The sequence below is a fragment of the Cetorhinus maximus genome, chromosome 2 (assembly GCF_964194155.1).
Source record: "Cetorhinus maximus chromosome 2, sCetMax3.hap1.1, whole genome shotgun sequence".
In the NCBI taxonomy this organism is placed as follows: Eukaryota; Metazoa; Chordata; class Chondrichthyes; order Lamniformes; family Cetorhinidae; genus Cetorhinus; species Cetorhinus maximus.
Window position 1 is genome coordinate 191,848,988 of NC_135880.1, and position 20,618 is coordinate 191,869,605.

At 45.7% G+C, this 20,618-nt stretch overlaps 1 protein-coding gene across 1 annotated transcript in view; it reads left to right on the forward strand.

Annotated features, from left to right (window-relative positions):
• The window catches only part of kirrel3a (kirre like nephrin family adhesion molecule 3a), a 611,527-nt gene extending 595,811 nt beyond the window's left edge, over nt 1-15,716 (forward strand). Inside the window, exons 13-15 of the mRNA XM_078558764.1 lie at nt 7,163-7,269; nt 11,150-11,236; nt 15,091-15,716. Coding sequence (XP_078414890.1) covers nt 7,163-7,269; nt 11,150-11,236; nt 15,091-15,531 — 635 coding nt within the window. The 3' untranslated portion in view covers nt 15,532-15,716. The remainder of the gene's footprint in view (nt 1-7,162; nt 7,270-11,149; nt 11,237-15,090) is intronic.
• Nucleotides 15,717-20,618: the final 4,902 nt, after the last annotated feature.

Sequence of the window (20,618 nt, forward strand, 5' to 3'; positions counted from 1 at the left end):
GGAATGGCAACATAGAGTTTGGGATATGAAATTATAGTAAATATTATTTCAAGGTACCCTAAGTCTCACACACACACCCACACATACACAAAAAACAATGGGCAGAATTTAGTCCTTGTCGGACGGGCTCGGCAGGAGCGGTCGGGAAGCCGCAATTGGGGCCAGGCCATGATTTTACACTGGCAGGCCAATTAAGGCCCGCCCAACATGAAACGTGAGCGACAGCGCTCAGCACTGCCTGTGCAGGCATATGGTGGGGAGGGGGAGTGCAAGTGCGAACTTTGCGCATGCATGCGAGTACGCGCTTGCAAATCTCCCTGAGGCGCAGAACTGCCTCAGGGAGATGAAGAGTTTTCAGAAAAATAAATAAAGGCACATAAGATGTTATAAAACATGTCCCCTCATGTGACTCTGTCACATGAGCAGGGACATGTTATTCATTAAATTTCAAAATTTTTATTTTATTTTTATTTGGTTTTGGAAACCTCATCCCGTCCGTGGATGAGGTTTCCTAAAATGTGCAAAGGCAGCTAAAACTGTAAGTGAATTATGACTTTAATAGCCTTAACAGGCCTTTTAATTGTCGGCAGGTGTGCTGCTGATTCCCGCATGTGCCCGCTGACCGAAATATCGCACGACTGCGCGTTGACGTCAGGAAGCGTGCCTGAAATCAACATGCATCATTTCACGCTCAAGCGGATCGGGCATGCGCCCGCCCACTGAGGTGATAATTCTGCCCAATGAAAATAAAATAGAAATGGAGAAATTCAGCCAAAGGCTAAAATCAATGGTTCAAAGGCAAAGGGTAGACATTGGAGTTCTTTAAGTGGAATTTATGGTTATACGCTTAGTCTCTCAGCACTGATCCGCAAAACATTCAATGACTCTGGCACTGCTTTCCAGGTGGACTCATGGAATACTAGAGCGTACTCTATTTATCATGTAGAGCATCTCAGGAATAGCTTATATTCACTTCCGGCTGTGGACTGGCTCTGGACTGCAAAAGGCTGCTGTCTTCCTTCTCAAGCAGTTGGTCCTTCTCTTCTCAAAGCAAAACCAAAATCCAGTTATAAAACACAGTTTTCCAGACATGGTTTATTTTTCAGTCATAAAACCCATGTGACCTCCTTTGTACACAGTTCACCCAGGTCAAGCGGTTGACAGTTCTTTTTTACAACTGCTTAATGACCCTTTCTTGTACAAGGATGTTTTTTCCAGGAATAGCAATCAGAGTCCTGCATTAACTCTTTAAGGGACAGTGTCTTAAAACACAAATACTTTCAGAATATTCTAATTCCTTGAAGATGAGCCATTTTCTGTGATTAACGTGTTCATGATAGAAGGTACAGTTAATAGTTGAAAGAATGACACAACAAGACTTCTCATTTTAAGACATTCAGTGTAACAAAACACTGAAAGCACAATTGACTAAACACTATATTTGTAGGCAAATTATACTTCAATCATTTCACAACTGGAAAATCACACTTCATAGGTACATGTTGTTACATTCTTCAATGTAAGCATACTAATCAAATACAAGGACAGGTGAAACAATAATGTGGGTTATTTATTTGAAGATAAGATTACAGTTAGAGTTAATTGGGAGACCACTTCACACACATCTTACTCCTATTCCTGATGCTTATAAACTGCCTACAAATCACAGGACGACTACGTCATACCCTGTTGATGTGGTATTGATTGACAGTAGTTTAAGACATGCACCCTTAAAGGTGCATGCACATAATATCACAACATCCCCATTTTTTACAACTAAACATTTACGCTTAAAGAATCAAACTATTTATATGACAGCAGAAGAAAATTACATTGTGTCTTAACACAGAGCAATACATTTACAAGTCTCTGAAACGTATCGGTGGTTTGCTTATCTGCCCAGCGTTGGTTATAGTAATCTTTGCTGGAGGCTGCTGTGCATTTTCAGAATGCTGGTTAGGGTGCTGTGTTTGTGTTGTGTCTCACACCATGTTCTAGTCGCAGTAGGATTACTCGGTGTTTCTGGTTGCGGCATTGTTCTGATTTGGCATCTGTTTCATCACACTGACATGCTATTTGGTGTTTGCTCTTGATATAACCTTGGTTCTGGGCACATGCTGACGATTTCTGCTGGATTCCATGTGCCTTCAGTCGGGTGTTGTACTCAAACTTTCTGTCCGATGTTCAGATTAGGCAATTCATTACCAGCCTGCATGGACCTCTTTCTTCCTCTCCTGTTTTTTGAGTAATGCACCACGTACTCTTGGGAGTATTGATGAGTGATGACTGGGGAGGTTTGTCCGCACTTCTCTGTCGAGTAGTAATTCCCCATTGGGTTCCGCAGTATGATGAAGTTTGCAAGTTCAGAATGGGCATACGTATTCAGTTCAAACAGCGCCATGTAGCCTGTTGGCTAATGATCTGCATTGCCGAGTTAGATGATCTTATCCCAGTGTAAGCACAGGGTTCCCGATGGTGCTGCTTGTGGTCTCTGATCCTCATCATTGTCTTACTAATACCCTGGGTGGCGACCAAGGACAGTTGCTTGCACACTGGTAGGCCTGTGATCACTGGACCCGTGGTGCTATAAGAGAAAATTTCTGGGTGACTAGGGTGAGTACTTGTAGCAATACCTAAGTGCAATGGATCCTAGGGATGGAATCTCTGAGTCTCTGTATGTGGTGAGTTTGGTTTTGTGTGGTCACATCACCACTTGCCACTTTGGAGGGTACACACATTTCAGTCCGCAAAGTGAAAGGAAGTTTGCACCTGCACTGGTGTCCAGATTTGCACATAAATGGGCATATAATCTAGATGGTGGAAAAGGTGCTGTTGGTACTACTGTGCCAATACATTCTTTGATGTTCACCATGATGAATGCTTACTTTGTGTGTCAATGGTCTGGTCATTCACATCATCTGACCATGTCTTTTGGATAGACATTTCATGGATCTTGCCTTTACATTGTTTGGTACGCACTCTCGATTGTTTAGAATGCTGTACCTGTCTGGCTTCTGTTTCTGGTTTCTCCAAACATTGAGCCACCTGTTCTAGCCTTTACTTTATGCAATGGGGCATCCAGTATCCTCTGGTTCTGCATGCCTTGCATGTATTGTTAAAAGCTGGGCATTTTCTGGTGCATGTATGCGGCTGCATTGCTCATGAGAATTTCCTGCTCCTGCACTGGCTATCATGCCAGTGGTGAACAAGTTATACATAATCTGTAGATTCTGTCTACCTAGTAGTATGATGTCGTATTCACATCTGCTTTGTCGCAGTGATTCCACGGTGTAACCTTTGGATTGATCCAAGAGGTCCTTGTAGAACACTTGTATTGGAGTAGATGCTATTGGAGCTTGATTATCCTATCAGCTAGTTCTGTTGCCATAAAGCCCCAATCACGCCGCTTGTCGCTGCATCTACTTATGCATAGGTTGCTGTCTCTGTAGGCTTTTGCCTAAAGGACATGAATTCCAGATGGTTCACTCATAATTGATCTTTGAGTGTTGACTATATATTTCCTGGATTTTTCAGATGATCATCAGACAGACTGTGGAAGCCGTCATGTCCTATAGAAATTTTAATTTTTATGACTTATTCATGTGGTTCAGAAATACTGAAGTCAAGAAAACACAGCTCGATGCATTGTTGGAAAAAGGAAATTCAGAAAGGAGATCCATTGCCTTCCAATTGAGTGTTGGAAATTTTGTGGCCGTCCTTCAGTTTTTTGCAAGATTTTTGATATTATCTGGAGCTTTTGACAGCTATTCAAATTTCTTCCCACTCTTTCAGAGCTAATTTAGCTTGAGGTGATGCACCTTTTGGACTACTGCTTTAGCTGGTCATAGTTTACTAATCGACTGCAATGGTAGCACTGTTGAGCTCTTCCCAATTTTCCCTGGCTTTAGCTCTAAGCTCCATCTGTGAAACAGTGATTTCAGTGAGAAAATGGTGCAGGACTTCCAAAGCTATAGCAAAAGTTTAAAAAAGCTTTTTTACAGGCTTCTTCGAGTTTTGGGAGCTGTTAGTAGATAGATTCTTCTTCCCAGGCCAGTCTTTATTTGGCAGTATTTAGCTTTAGCAGTAATTAATTCTCCAGTCTGTGGCGTTCTACATAAAGTGAGACCACCTGCAGCCTGCTGTTTAATTTCTGTCCTGCTTAAACTTTGCAGCAGCTAGAATTTTACCAATTAAGCTCTCACGGATTTGAACAATCTTATCGGGACTCAATGCCTGCCACCTGGAGTGAGGTGCAATCCCAGTACTGCAGTGTAGCCTAGATTGAGGGATCACAGGTTCAAATTCATCAAGGTACACAGGATAGCAGAGCTGGTAAAAGTGAATCGCAGAGCATGTTTTTTATTTGTTCATGGGACGTGGGTATCACTGGCTATACCAGCATTTATTGCCCAACCCTAATTGCCCTTGAGAAGGTGGTGGTAAGCTGCCTTCTTAAACTGCTGCAGTCCATGTGCTGCAGGAACATCCACAGTGCTGTTAGGAAGGGAGTTCCAAGATTTTGACCCCAGCGACACCAATACCACCCAAAGAACACCGATATATTTCCAGGCCAGGATGGCATGTGGCTTGGAGGGAACTTCCAGGTGGTGGTGTTCCCATGCATCTGCTGCCCTTGTAGGTGGTAGAGGTTGTGAGTTTGGAAAGTGCTGTCAAACAAGCCTTCGTGAGTTGTTGCAGTGCATCTTGTAGATGGTACACACTGCTGCCACTGTGCGTTGGTGGTGGAAGGAGTGATTGTTTAAGGTGGTGGTTGGGGTGCCAATCAAGCGGGCTGCTTTGCCTCTGATGGTGTTGAGCTTCTTAATTGTTGGAGCTGCTATTGTTGGAGGCAAGTGGAGAGCACTTCATCACACTTCTGACTTGTGCCTTGCAGTTGGTAGACAGGCCTAGGGGAGTCAAGAACTGAGTTACTCACTGCAGAATTCCTAGCCTCTGACCTGCTCTTCTAGCCACAGTATATATATGGCTGATCCAGTTCAGTTTCTGGTCAATGGTAACCTCCAGGTTGTTGATTGTGGGGGATTCAGCAAAGGTAATGCCATTGAATGTCAAGGGGAGATGGTTAGATTCTCTCTTGTTGCAGATGGTCATTGCCTGGTACTTGTGTGGCACAAATGTTACTTGTCACTTTTCAACCCAAGCCTGGGTATTGCCCAGGTCTTGCTGCATATCAACACGGACTTCTCAGTATCTGAGAAGTCGCGAATGGTGCTGAACACTATGCAATCATTAATGAACATCCAAACTTCTGACCTTGTGATGGAGCGAAGGTCTCTGATGAAGCAGCTAAAGATGGTTGGGCTTTGGAAAACACCCTGAGAAACTCCTGCAGTGACGTCCTGGAGCTGAGATGATTGACCTCCAACAACCACAACCATCTTGGTTTGTGCTAGGTACAACTCCAACTAATGGAGATTTTCCCCCCTGATTCACATTCACTACAGTTTTGTTAGGGCTCCTTGATGGCACACTTAGTCAAATGCTGTTTTGGTGTCATTGGCAGTCACAGTCATCTCATCTCTTAAGTTCAGCTCCTTCGTCAATGTTTGGACCAAGGCTGTAACGAGATCAGGAGCTGAGTAGCCCTGGCAGAACCAAAATTGAGCATCAGTGAGCAGGTTATTACTGAGTAAGTGCTGCGTGATAGCACTATTGATGACACTTTCCATTACATTGTGCCTAATAAAACCAGGGACAAAAGGAGGAGTGCAGTGTTAAAGCAGGAAAAAATAAATTTAGAGCTACATCCGAACATACAAATTAGGAGCAGGACCAGGCCACTCAGCCCTTCGAGCCTGCTCCACCATTCAGTAATATCATGGCTGATCTGAATGTAACATCAACTCCACATAGCTGCCTACCCCCAATAACCTTTCACCCCCTTGCTTATCAAGAATCTATCCACCTCTGCCTTAAAAACAATCAAAAAGTCTGCCTCCACGACCTTTTGAGGAAGAGAGTTCCAAAGACTCATGACCCCCTGAGGGAAAAAAATTTCCCTGGTCGCTATCTTAAATGAGTGGACCCTTATTTTTAAACAGTGACCCAAAGTTCTAGATTCTCCAAGAAGAGGAAACATCCCTTCCAAATCCACCCTGTCAAGACCCCTTAGGATCTTATATGTTTCAATCAAGTCGCCTCTTACTCTTCTAAACTCCAGTGGAATCAAGCCTAGCCTGTCAATCTTTCCTCATAAAACTGGATGTGTGCAGCTCCAACAATACTCAAGAAACTTGACACCATCCAGGACAAAGCAGCCCACTTGATTGGCACCCCTTCCACCAGCATTCAGGGCCTCCATTATCAACACACAGCAGCAGCTGTGTGTACCATCTACAAGATGCACTGCAGGAATTAACCAAGCCACCTAGTCAGCACTTTCCAAACCCACGACTACTACCATTGAGAAGGACAAGGCAGCAGACACATGGGAACACCACCACCTGGAAGTTCTCCTCCAAGTCACTCACCATCCTGACTTGGAAATATATCACTGTTCCTTCACTGTCACTGTGTCAAAATCTTGGAACTCCTTCCCTAACAGTGCTGTGGGTGTACCGACACTAAATGCAATGCAGCAATTCAAGAAGGCTGCTCAACACCACCTTCTTATGAGTAATTAGGGATGGGCAATAAATGTTGGCCTAGCCAGCAATGCACACATCCTGTGAACGAATTTTTAAGAAATCAACCTATTCCAGGCATTAGTTTAGTAAACCTTCTCTGAACTTCTTACAACATATTTACATCCTTTCTTAAATAAGGAGACCAGTACTGTACACAGTAGTCCAGATGTGGTCTCACCAACGTCCTGTATAACTGAAGCATAACCTCCCACCGTCAGTGGTGCCAGGAAGTCCATCAGCACACTTATGAGTGGTCAGCCCAGGGTGTAAATTTGTAGACAGAGTTAGGAGGGTGCAGGAATCCACATGACCATTTAATGGAGCAGTTGGATACAGTGATGAGGGTGGGGGTGTAGGTTCATTCCTGATGGATGAAGCTACATTTGTCGATTGCCTACCCTTCCAGACAATAGTCTACGCTCAAGATCCCTCGCAAGTCAGGCTACTTATTGATTTGTAAATGTGAATGTTCGTGAGAGATGAAGTTTGATTTCTCTACTGTGACTGTTTTCCAGATGGTAAAGGTGATGTCTCAGCCAAGAATGACATCCGGGTCGAGATTGTCCACAAGGACCACAATGGAACCCAGCAGCCGGGAGACCAGACAATTAAAAACGTGATGGTGAGTTCAGGATTTCCCACACAGCTACTCCCATACACAATCCTTGGTGACTCGGTGGGTAAATGGTATGTGCAGTGTGGAACAGGCAACAAGAAGCACAAGGTTCAGGTCCGTGCTCCAAGCTCCCAGCTCTGGCTGTGCTAATAGTGTCCCGAGTGTCACAGGGTTAGAAGGAAGGCCAGTCAGCCTTGGTTCCTGCTTCTAATCACTGTGATAGTGAATGCTCACAGCTCCGCCATAGACACTCAGTATCTACTCACGGTGTTACCATTTACACTCAGCATGAACACAAAGCCGCACAGTATGCACAATGTGAGCTAGAAGTCTGATACTACACACAGACAATATGAATGCACAATCCCACTGTGTACACTGACAGTAAGAACACATAGTCCCACAGTACACACTGACAATATGAATACACAGTCCCACAGTACACACTGAAGATATGAATACACAGTCCCACAATACACACTGACAATGTGAATACACAGTCCCACAGAACACACTGACAATATGAATATACAGTCCCACAGTACACACTGACAGTAAGAACACACACACAGTACACACTGACAATATGAACACACAGTCCCACAGTACACATTGACAATATGAATATACAGTCCCACGGTACACAATGATGATATGAATATACAGTCCCACAGTACACACTGACAATATGAACACACAGTCCCACAGTACACATTGACAATATGAACACACAGTCCCACAGTACACATTGACAATATGAATAATCAGTCCCACAGTACACAATGATAATATGAATATACAGTCCCACAGTACACAATGATAATATGAATATACAGTCCCACAGTACACAATGATGATATGAATATACAGTCCCACAGTACACAATGATGATATGAATATACAGTCCCACAGTACACAGTGACAGTAAGAACACACAGGACACACAAAGACAGCCCTATAGCACATACACACACAGCATGAACATACAGTTCCACAGTACACACTGAAAGTATGGGCTTTCAGCCAAGACTCACTGTATTCTTGGCTGACAGCCCAGATACTCACTGGAGTACTAAAACACCTGAACTCCAGGGAAAACATCGCTTGTTTGACAGCTTTGGCTCTCTAATCCCTTCTGTCAATTGCACAATGTTTATTTACGCAGAGGTTTCTAGTGCTTTCAAGTTCTCCCATTGATACTTTAAAGAGTCTGACGATTGACACTTTTATTGGATTTTTTTTAAGAAAGTGGAAAGTTATCAATGAATCAGTTTTTTTAAAAGCTTTTTTTTTACATATCCTACTGTCAGTATAACATCATTGGTTCTATAGTGTGTATTGTGGGTGAATGGGCATGGGAGTGCCATAGTTTGTCATGGGGGAATAAAAGGCCATAGAGGGTAGATGGGGGGATTCCCTTGGCATGGGGGTCAGGAAGGACCATAGATATTCAGTGGAGGAGACATCCCTTGGCATGGGGGAATGAGGAGGACCCTTTGAACTCACTTTTCATTGTCTTCATGCAGACTATGGTTCACGACACCTCTGAGATGTGGTGAACCACAGCTCTTTGAAAATCTGGCGCAATTCTATGAAAATTGCAGAGGACTAGGACATGCCGATCCCCGCAATGGAGCCAGCCAGGCCAGGAGCGTAGGTAGCTCACGGCCTGAACGAGAATGCGCACTTAATAGGCCCTGGTGATAATTGGAAACCCTGGCAATGGGGTCAGGAGCCCTGGAATTGGGCCCCAGCTGCCATTTTTAAAACCCCGCTGAGTGTCTCCAACCCTGCAAAAATCCAGCACTTTGTATCCTGTCAGCCACCCAGCTTTCTATCCGCGCTGCTTCCCTTCCTCTTATTCCAGCCACCTGAATTTTTATAACAAGTCAGGTATTCAAAATCATGAGGGGAAATGGACAGAATCGATAGGGAGAAACTGTTTCCAATTTGTGAGAGGATCAAGAACAAATGGGCACAGACTTCAGGTAATTTGCAAAAGAAGCAGAAGTGACATGAGGAAAAGCTTTTTCACGCAGCAAGTGGTTAAGGTCTGGACTGCACTGTTTGAGAGTGTGGTGGAGATAGGTTCAATTGAGGCCTTCAAAATGGAATTAGGCTGTTTCTGAAAAGGAAGAATGTGCAGGGTTATGGGAGAAGGCGGGAAAATGGGGAGGAGTCAGAAGAATGGCACTAAGGGAATTGCTCATTCGGGGAGCCAGTGGGGTAGAATGGGCTGAATGGCCTCCTCCAACACCATAACAATTCTGTGACTCTGTGAAGTCTCTTGAGAGACACCTTATTAAACAGCTTCTGAAAATTCATGCACCTTCATCTCCTTTTATCTATCCTTTTCTTCAAACATCACAATTAAGTTTGTCAAACTTGGCTTCCCTTTAACAAATCTTGCTGGGTCTCCCTGATTATTCCATCAAACTGACAGGATGCTAATCTGTTCTTGAATTATGGATTCTATGAGTTTGCCTGCAACTAACACAAGATGAAATGATCTGCAGTCAATCTACTTTACCCCACTTCTCCCTTTTTGAACTGTGTTTTTACATTGGTTGATCTCCATTCTTTAAGAACAATTTGCATAAGGAAAAAAGGAACAGGAGGGTACCATTCAGCCCCTCGAGCCTGCACCACCATTCAGTCTTGCACATCGACTCCATTTAGTTACCTTTGATCCCCTTTACCTAACCAAATGCAATCAATCACAGTCATGAAAAATCCAATTAATCTACAGCCATTTTAACTAACGGATTACAGATTCCTACTGCCCTTTGTGTGCAAGTGCTTCTTGGTTTCTCCCCTGAATGTCTTGGCTCTAATTTTAAGATTATGTTCCCTCGGTCTCAATAGTTTCTCTGTATTTTCCCTATTGAAGCCTTTTAAAATTTTAAATTCTTCAATCTTCTACACTCAAGGGAATTCAAACCAAGTTTAAGCAATTATGTCCTCATGATTAAAACATCCATTTCAGTTTCTTAATAAATTGAAAAGAAATGACATTCAAAAGTTTTTCAAACGTGCGTATCACTGTCAACCAAAAGTGCCAACTTAATTCGTGGAGACTCCTTGAAGAGGTGCAAACAAGCCTAATTCATGGAAACTCCCAAGAGTGATTCATTCGATCTGGGGGTGGGTGAGTTTTTTAGGCGTGAAACAGCTTCCAAAGTGATGTTTGTTTAAACTCAAGCAAAAGGTTGCAGAAGCTTGAGATATGTTCAATGCAATTTGTGCTAAAAATTCTTCAATTTTTTGGATGTGTGGATTTTGGGTGAATTCTGCTGAAAACAACTGAGTGGAAACTCTGAGCCAGAAATGCTTATTTTAATAACTCTAAACGAGTTGTAACCTTATTGAGGTATACAAGACAGTAAATAGGATGGGAAGATACAATTGTGAGCAAGAACAGGGGTGGGGAGGGTGGTGTACAGATTCAAACTAGGAAAATCAACTGGATGCTGGAATGGGTAAAAGATAGGGTTATTCCAAATGATTGGACTAAAATGGCCTTCTTCATCTGCAGTTATCTTGTGACCCCTTCCATACTTCCAGCCTTCATGCTAGTTTGGCCCCTCCCTATCTCTTTAACTATTCTTTTATCTGCAATATAAAATGACCTGTCACAGCAATGCCCCTAGAAATTGAACCAGCTGAGAAAGACACCAAAGTTTAGCAGTGTGTGGGGGAGCGACCATTAAACTGAAGCTCTCTTGTGCAGTAGAGAACACAACATTAGCCAATGATTCACCATGTTGGTATGGCCTAATTCTTTGTTAAGGAAAAATCAGGAATTTATCCTCGAGAAAACCTTGGCTGTGGGGCTGGGGAAAGGTGAGAGGAAAGAGGGACGATGACGATTGTGTGTTGTTCACAGATCGACAGGGGAGAGTTTGATCAAGACCCGGTGCTGAAACAACTGGAAGTTCTCAAGGAAGAGGAGAAGGAATATCAGCACATCAAGGTTGGGAGATCTTACAACACATCTTCCAGTGTTCAATGTACCTTCAGTTCTCCAATTTACGTTGATATAAACTCGACTTTATTTGTAATCTTTGGACCACTGTCCCAGGCACAGGGAAGGGGAAATGGATGTGGAGACCTGATGTCCCTGCATGATGCTAATGAGCCAGGAAAGGTGTACCACCACCTCACCGCCTCCGCCCCTCCCCCAACCCCATCCACCTACCTCACTTTATTTGACGCTGGGTGTCCAAATGAAATGGCTTCTGCCTTCCCGAGCAGTGGGACTTGGAGCAGGACTGGGGAGGTTTCAGGAATTTTGAGAGTTTCCTGAGGAGACATGGAGCCAGAAGCCAGGACAACCCTTCCCTGAACACCCCCTCCATCATAATCTTCAGGAATTGGCACCAACTGTGTCAAAGTTAATGATTCAAATTCAAAACTAAATATAATGAATGTGATTGTGAAAATCTAATTTGTGGGTCTTTTCTTACTAAGCTCAACGGAGTCAAAGAATGAGGAGGCTTGACTCTCGAGGTTTAATTTTCCCACCACATTGGTGAGGGACTGCAGGAGGGCTGGCAAAAGGCATGGCATCAAGAGGGGAGCCCAATGCCTTCCTGTTGCCATGCTGCATTGCCAGCGACAAGAATCGTGATGGTGCAGCCACCTACTGGGTAGCTAACTGAGCCACTTAAGTGGCCAATTAAGGATTGCTTCCCAACCCTGCAGGTATTTGCCTGTGTTGGGGGGCGGGGGGTAGGGGGGTGGGGTGGGGGGGTGGTGCCACTGCATGGGAACACTGCCAGGCAAACACTGTCAGCATCCCAGCTGATTGGGGGAGGCTCCCCCCTTGATGTGTTCTCCAGGGCTCACGTGGAGTCTCCTCTTCCTGGCAGCTATGGCCGCTTTGTGGCAACATTAGTGCTGCGTAAATACCCCCAACTCTCCCCACAAGAATGACAAGGCCCTGGCTTCCTACAACCTTACTTACCTGCCACCAAGGCCATCCGGCCATTGAGACGCCCTCTCCTTGGAGCTGCACCCTCAGCAATCACCATCACTAGTGGAATGCCGCCCCAACAGTGGCCTCCTAACTGACGGCAGCCAGCGATATACCGCCTACCTTGGGTCCCACCAAAGAGCCGAAACAGGCTCAGCTCCTGCTTTTGGCTCTAGCGATGGGACTCTAAGTGACAAAATTTGAATTGAATTGATGGGAGTTGGTCTGTTCTTTCAGGCACTTGAGAAATCTGTGGAATGGAATGATCATTGTTGCTCCATTACAGCTCTTTATCCATGTTTGAACCGAGACTGTAATGAGGTCAAGAGTTGGGTGGCCCTGGCGGAACCCAAACTGGGCATCAGTGAGCAGGTTAATACTAAGCAAGTGCTATTTGCTAGCGCTGTTGATGACCCCTTCCATCACTTTACTGATGATCGAGAGTAGACTGATGGGGCAGTAATTGGCCGGGTTGGATTTGTCCTGCTTTTTCTGTACAGGACATACCTGGGTAATTTTCCACATTGCCAGGTAGATGCCAGTGTTGTAGCTGTACTGGAACAGCTTGGCTAGGGGCGTGGCAAGTTCTGGAGCACAAGTCTTCAGCACTATTATGGGGATATTGTCAGGGCCCATAGCCTTTGTACTATCCAGTGTCTTCAGCCATTTCTTGATATCACGCGGAATGAATCAAGTTGGCTGAAGACTGGCATCTGTGATGCTGGGGAACTCTGAAGGAGGCCAAGATGGATCATCCACTCGACACTTCTGGCTAAAGATTGTTGCAAAGGCTTCAGCCTTATCTTTTGCACTGATGTGCAGGGCTCACCCATCATTGACATTGGGAATATTTATGGAGCCTCCTCCTCCAGTGAGTTGTTTAATTGTCCACCACCATTCACAACTGGATGTGGCAGGACTGCAGATCTGATCCATTGGTTGTGGAATCACTTAACTCTGCCTATCACTTGCTGCTTATGCTGTTTGGTGCGCAAGTAGTCCTGTGTTGTAGCTTCAGTAGGTTGACACCTCATTTTTAGGTATGCCTAGCATGCCTGGCATGCTCTCCTGCACTCTTCAGTGAACCAGGGTTGATCCCCTGGCTTGATGGTAATGGCAGAGTGGGGGATATGCTGGGCCATGAGGTTACAGATTGTGGTTGAATACAATTCTGCTGCTGCTGATGGCCCACAGCGCCTCACGGATCCCCAGCCTGGGTTTGCTAGATCTGTTCGAAATCTATCCCATTTAGCACGGTGATAGTGCCTCACGATGGAGGGTGTCCTTAATGTGGGACATGGGACCTCATCTCCACAATGACTGTGCGGTGGTCACTCCTACCGATACTGCAATGGACAGATATATCTGCAGCAGGCAGGTTGGTAAGGATGAGATCAAGTATGTTTTTGCCTTTTGTTGGTTACCTCGCCACTTGCCACAGACCCAGTCTAGCAGTTTTGTTCTTTAGGATTTGGCCAGCTCGGTCTGTGGTTGTGCTACCGAGCCACCCAGGGTACATTCTGTGCCCTTGCCACCCTCAGTGCTTCTTCCAAGTGGTGTTCAACATGGAGGAACACTGATTCATCAGCTGAGGTAGGGCAATACGTGGTAATCAGCAGGAGGTTTCCTTGCTCATGTTTAACCTGATACCATGAAACTTCATGGGAGCCGGAGTCGATGTTGAGGACCCTCTGGGCAATTCCCTCCCAACTGCAAACCACTGTGTCTCCACCTCCACTGGGTCTGCCTGCCGGTGGGACAGGACATACCCATGGATACTGATGGTCTATAAGGTATGATTCCGTGAGGATGACTATGTCAGGCTGTTGCTTGGCTAGTCTGTCAGACAGCTCTCCCAATTTTGGCACTAGCCCCCAGCTGTTAGCAAGGAGGACTTTGCAGTGTCGACAGGGCTGTGTTTGCCATTGTTGTTTCTGGTGCCTAGGTCAATGCCGGATGTGGGTCTGGAGTCACATGTAGGCCAGACCAGGTGAGGATGGCAGATTTCCTTCCCTAAAGGACATTCGTGAACCAAATGGGTTTTTATGGCAATTGGCAATGGTTTCATGGTCATCATTAGACTTGTGATTCCAGATCTTTATTGAATTCAAATTCCACCATCTGCCGTGGTGGGATTTGAACCCGGGCCCTCAGATGCATTACCCTGGGCCTCTGGATTACCAGATGAATGACAAGAGTCCTGAGGAAAATCAACCTTATTGAGGCCCAAAGGTTGAGGATGAGGTAAGCAGGGCCATGCCCACCCACTGAAGGATCCTTACCCCCAAATATACATCTTTCTATTGTGCCCAAATGCAACAAGAACTGACAGACTAATTACAATTTAGAAGGGGGCCTTAATAAGAGTAAGAATTATCCTCAATCAACAGCATCGAAAACAGATTATCTGTCATTAACACGTTGCTGTATGTGGTACCTTGCTGTGTACAAATTGGCTGCTGCATTTCCCTTTATTACAATAGTGGCTACACGTTAGAAGCATTTCATTGGATGTAAAATGCTTTGGTTTGTCCTGAGGTCCATGAAAGGAGCTGAAGAAGTAAAAGCTCTTTCAATGCAAACTCCATATGTAGATCCTCAGCATGCTCTCTCCCCAGCTAGAGTCTGGTAGACTGGATGAAGTAGGCTTTTGGCTTTTTATCTAATTAACTGGCAACCAATGCCCATCATCACCATGGATACCTGGCCTTGATTGTCAGTTCTTTTGTGCTTTATAAAATAGACCCTTTTAATGCATTGAAAGGATTTAATACTCTCTCAAAGGGCAACAAGACTCAACCAGGTTCAAACTAGAGTTTTTTGCTGATAGTCCCATTTCCTTTTTCTCGCAGGATCCCACGAACGGTTATTACAGCGTCCGCACCTTCCCGGACCTTCGGCCAGCTGGCAACACTGCCACTGTGGGGTGCCCACCTGACCACAGGCCCAATGTGAAACAGCGGGTGCCCACAGGCATGTCCTTCTCCACCCTCTACACGCAGCTGAGTGCAGCCAACCGCATGTATGAATATGGGCAGCGCTTCGTGCTGGGAAATGGCAGTAGCTCCATTGAGCTGTGCGAGCGGGAGTACCAACGAGGCTCCATGAGTGACAGCAACTCCTTCCTGGACAACCAGTGCAACAGCAGCGTCAGCAGCAACAGCAAGCAGGACAGCTCAGTCCAGTTCGATGAGGCCAGCAAGGCCTCAGCCTCCTCCCACTACTCGCACTCCTCCTCCCAGAACTCTGACTTAACGCGACCACTGCAGAGGCGGATGCAGACCCACGTCTAACCCCCGGACTGGTGGCACCTTGGCACCGTCGACTCCCAGCTTTACAGCTGCGTTTCTGGTCTCGTGCTTTCCTGAAGTTGGAGCCTTGAACAGGATGCTTCCTCTTAAAGTGGACTCTTCATGGGCCAAGCTTTCCCAATCCCCATCAAACTGGAACTGCGCCATTGCAACACCGAGTAGCCTAGGCATCAGAACTGTGATGGACTCTGTTCCCACTTATTCTTCACTTTGTGACTCAGTACTGGGCTGAACCCAATGATGGTGGGACAGAGTCCCGCAGTAGCTGTGTTCGATGAAATCTTACTGATGTATGATAGTCTGCTGGTAACAAGTTCCACAAAGGCACCTCTTTAACAGAGTGAGGAGGCTACATCTGGATCAAGGATCAGCCAAGTGGCGACCTTGATATGTGTATGGCCTTGATGCCAAATTGAAGTGCTGACCCCATATTTCAGCCCCAGTTCAGTTTGGATCAGCTCCATTAGGTCAGGTTCAATGGCCTGTTTGTTAAGGCAGGAATCTACCTCTCATCTTGCCCAATTAAACCACTTTCGGGTGCACCAGTTTTCATCTATTGGGTGCTGTTAGTGATTTCAGGGGCTTGTGGGGGCCACAGGAGGTCATCAGTGGACTGATAGGCGTCACAGTAACCTGCACTGATACAGGGCTCACTTATCCCTGCACTAGCCTCTGCTCTGAAATCAGTGCACATCCAGAGTGATGGTGGGTGACAGAGCTTAGTGTGAGTGAGCTTCAGGCTCTCCTCGAATGACACAGCAAAGGGAGGGGGGCAGCAGGGCAGAAAGGGGAGAAATGCGTTTTTCAATGTCTTCCTGCCCCTTTTAAGGCAAATTCGAAATTGAATGTCTAGCAAAAGCCATTCTTGTTGCAAAATTCAGTTCCTTTCTAGGCCCTCCCTTGCTCCCTGTTCTGTACTTGTCTCCACCTGCTACGCTCCAGTTAGAGCCTCCAACACCTCATTCAGGAGGTTGTACACAGAAGAGTACATTTTCTCTGCATCATCACAGGCATTAAGTGTGTTGCAAATATTGGACCACTGAATGGGAACCCAGTTGCTGTCCACTCAGATACTGGGCCCTGTGATCCCAGCTCCTGTACAAACAGATACTGGGCCCTGTGATCCCAGCTCCTGTACACACAGATACTGGGCCCTGTGATCCCAGCTCCTGTACAAACAGATCCTGGGCCTTGTGATCCCAGATCCTGTACACACGGATACACGGATCCTGGGCCCTGTGATCCCAGCTCCTGTACACTCAGATACTGGGCTGTACAATCCCAGCTCCTGTACACTCAGATCCTGGGCTGTGCATTCCCAGCTCCTGTACACTCAGATCCTGGGCTGTACAATCCCAGCTCCTGTACACTCAGATACTGGGCTGTACAATCCCAGCTCCTGTACACTCAGATACTGGGCTGTACATTCCCAGCTCCTGTACACTCAGATCCTGGGCTGTACATTCCCAGCTCCTGTACACTCAGATCCTGGGCTGTGCAATCCCAGCTCCTGTACACTCAGATCCTGGGCTGTACAATCCCAGCTCCTGTACACTCAGATACTGGGCTGTACATTCCCAGCTCCTGTACACTCAGATCCTGAGCTGTACATTCCCAGCTCCTGTACACTCAGATCCTGGGCTGTACAATCCCAGCTCCTGTACATTCAGATCCTGGGCTGTACAATCCCAGCTCCTGTACACTCAGATCCTGGGCTGTGCATTCCCAGCTCCTGTACACTCAGATCCTGGGCTGTACAATCCCAGCTCCTGTACACTCAGATACTGGGCTGTACAATCCCAGCTCCTGTACACTCAGATACTGGGCTGTACATTCCCAGCTCCTGTACACTCAGATCCTGGGCTGTACATTCCCAGCTCCTGTACACTCAGATCCTGGGCTGTGCAATCCCAGCTCCTGTACACTCAGATCCTGGGCTGTACAATCCCAGCTCGTGTACACTCAGATACTGGGCTGTACATTCCCAGCTCCTGTACACTCAGATCCTGAGCTGTACATTCCCAGCTCCTGTACACTCAGATACTGGTCTGTACAATCCCAGCTCCTGTACACTCATATCCTGGGCTGTACAATCCCAGCTCCTGTACATTCAGATACTGGGCTGTACAATCCCAGCTCCTGTACACTCAGATCCTGGGCTGTACAATCCCAGCTCCTGTACACTCATATCCTGGGCTGTACAATCCCAGCTTCTGTACACTCAGATCCTGGGCTGTACAATCCCAGCTCCTGTACACTCAGATACTGGGCTGTGCAATCCCAGCCTCCTTTACACACACTGGGCTGTACAATCCCAGCTCCTGTACACTCAGATCCTGAGCTGTACAATCCCAGCTCCTGTACACTCAGATCCTGGGCTGTGCAATCCCAGCTCCTGTACACTCAGATACTGGGCTGTGCAATCCCAGCTCCTGTACACTCAGATCCTGGGCTGTACAATCCCAGCTCCTGTACACTCAGATACTGGGCTGTGCAATCCCAGCCTCCTTTACACACACTGGGCTGTACAATCCCAGCTCCTGTACACTCAGATCCTGGGCTGTACAATCCCAGCTCTTGTGCACTCAGATCCTGGGCTGTGCAATCCCAGCTCCTGTACACTCAGATACTGGGCTGTGCATTCCCAGCCTCCTTTACACACACTGGGCTGTGCTATTTTAGGGTATCTCTGTTTAAAGGTGAAATCTAAATGCCATTGGCAAGTCAATGCTTTGTAGCCTCTGTCACAGACATGAGTTGCTGTGACAGCATATGAGAAATTGGTGACAGAGCATGGGAAAATATGTACAAAAGATGTAAATAACTTTTTATCATAGTTTACAGTGATTCACAGAGTTTAAGTGTTGTTTCTCCCCTATTGATTTGCATTTGTGCTACCTAATCACCTTCAGTATACCACAATGTAACATTCCAGTATGGTGGAACAGTAGATGTCTTTCACAACACACCATGTTATTCAGGTAAATACATGGGAAACTCAGCTGCCATATGTGTTAGTAGATTAGGTACTACAATGCCATGAAACTTTAAGAACTTGTGAAAAAGATATGTGGAGTATTGACTACAGGTAATGCATTTTTATAAGAATTTTTGAAACGATTTTAAAACAGTATTGTTTGTGTTTGAGAGAGAGAAAATTTCCAATGCACACTCCAAGATGGCTGAGCAATTGGGGTCCTTGACTCTAAGGACAATCCAGAGGTTGGGGCCTTCTTAAATCAGGTCCATAGCAACTGCTTTAAATTGACAATCAGTGAATGTGTGTCTGGGACATATGGAAGACTGTGATGCGCACAACACAATTTATTTAAGGGAACATAAAAAGGAAGAAAAAGTTAAGCATTCAAAGTCCCCCATCATTTCAAATACAAAAATAGACTCCAGCTTAAAATTTTTGCAAGGTTGGGAATATTAGCTCTGGCATCAACAGCCTCAGGCCTCCCAATCTGCTAGGCCCCTTCGGTGACGTTACTACAGGGGACCATACTTGTGCTTCTTGGATCAGCTTCATAGTTAACATCTATGTCCTCAGCAGATGGGCAATTTTAACCCTGCCTAATCAGCAGAAAAGGAGTGAGGGATAAGCTGAAATGCCACGGCTCCATTCCAATCCCTATTCTCACCAATTCCCCAATATTGGCACCCTCTGGTTTTGGTGGTAGTTGAGGTTCCTGTCGAAACCCCAGGTAGGACCTCATTAGTAAATGTAAATCAGGGTCTTGTGATGCACATAGAATCCCACTGGGGTTTAAGCCCCATCATGAGAAGGGAATGGATCAATTTTCTTGCCAGCAAAAGCAGTTGGAGTCGGGCTAGTGAGACCCAACTAAGGTCATTGAAAAATCCTTTGAGGAGGAGCAGGGTCCCACAGGAGAAGTTGTTCCCCCTGTTGCCCCAGGCTTCCTTCTTCCATGACTCTAACTGCACTTGTCCTGCTGGACTTGCTATCAGCAGTCTCCTCTTGGTGCCTGAACTTCATCCTGTCCTACTGGCCAACCAGCTGCCACATTCTGCCCAGCTGACCAGGCCCCCACCAACAAGTCATCTAAGAGTTTGATGAAGACTCCGGGCATGGGATTGCCAGCTGTGGCTTAGTGCTAGCACTCTCACTCCCTCTGAATCAGGAGGTTGTGGGTTCAAGTCCTACTCCAGAACATGAGCACAATAATCTAGGTAGACACTGCAGTGTAGTACTGAGCGAGAGTGCTGCACCGGTGGAGGTGCGTCTTTGGATGAGGCATTAAATCGAGACCCTGTTTGCCCTGCTCAGGTGGACATAAATTATCCCTTGGCGCTATTTCAAAGAGCAGGGGAGTCATCTCCAGTGTTCTGCCAATATTTATCCCGCAATCAATATTACAAAAAAATTAACACATGATCTTGTCATTATCACATTGCTGTTCATGGGAGATTGCTGTGTGCAAATTGGCTGCCACATTTCCTACATTAAAACAGTGACTTCACTTCAAAAGTACTTCATTAGCTGTAAAGTGCTTTGGGATGACCTGGTGTTGTGAATATATGTGGTAATTCTGTCCTTCTTTCTTGTGGGGAGATATCTGATTAAAGTGTGATTCCCACATTCTGGAGAAGCTGTTGTGATGGAACAGGCACTCAAATCAGCTGCTTTAACCAGCTGCTCTAAATTTCCAACACCTTCTAGAATCTTCCATCAAAGGAATAACAAAAGCCATTCAGGAGAAGACATCAGAGTGTATTTCAAAAGCAAAATACCGTAGATGCTGGAGATCCGAAATAAAAACAGAAAATGCTGGAAACACTCAGCAGGCCTGGTAGCATCTGTGGAGAGAGAAACAGAGTTAAAGTTTCAGGTCTGTGGTCTATTGATCGGAACTTTCTCCAGTCCTGATGAGAGACCAGAGTATAATTGCTTCAACACACTTACTTTCATTGGGAGCCCATCCAGGGTTTGGTTAACAATATGCAAGCATCAGACACATCAAGTTGACAGGGTATGTCCCCCTTCCTGAAGTCTAGGGAGACCTGGCTCAAAAAGCCTATGAGCCAGTAATAAAACTAAACATTTC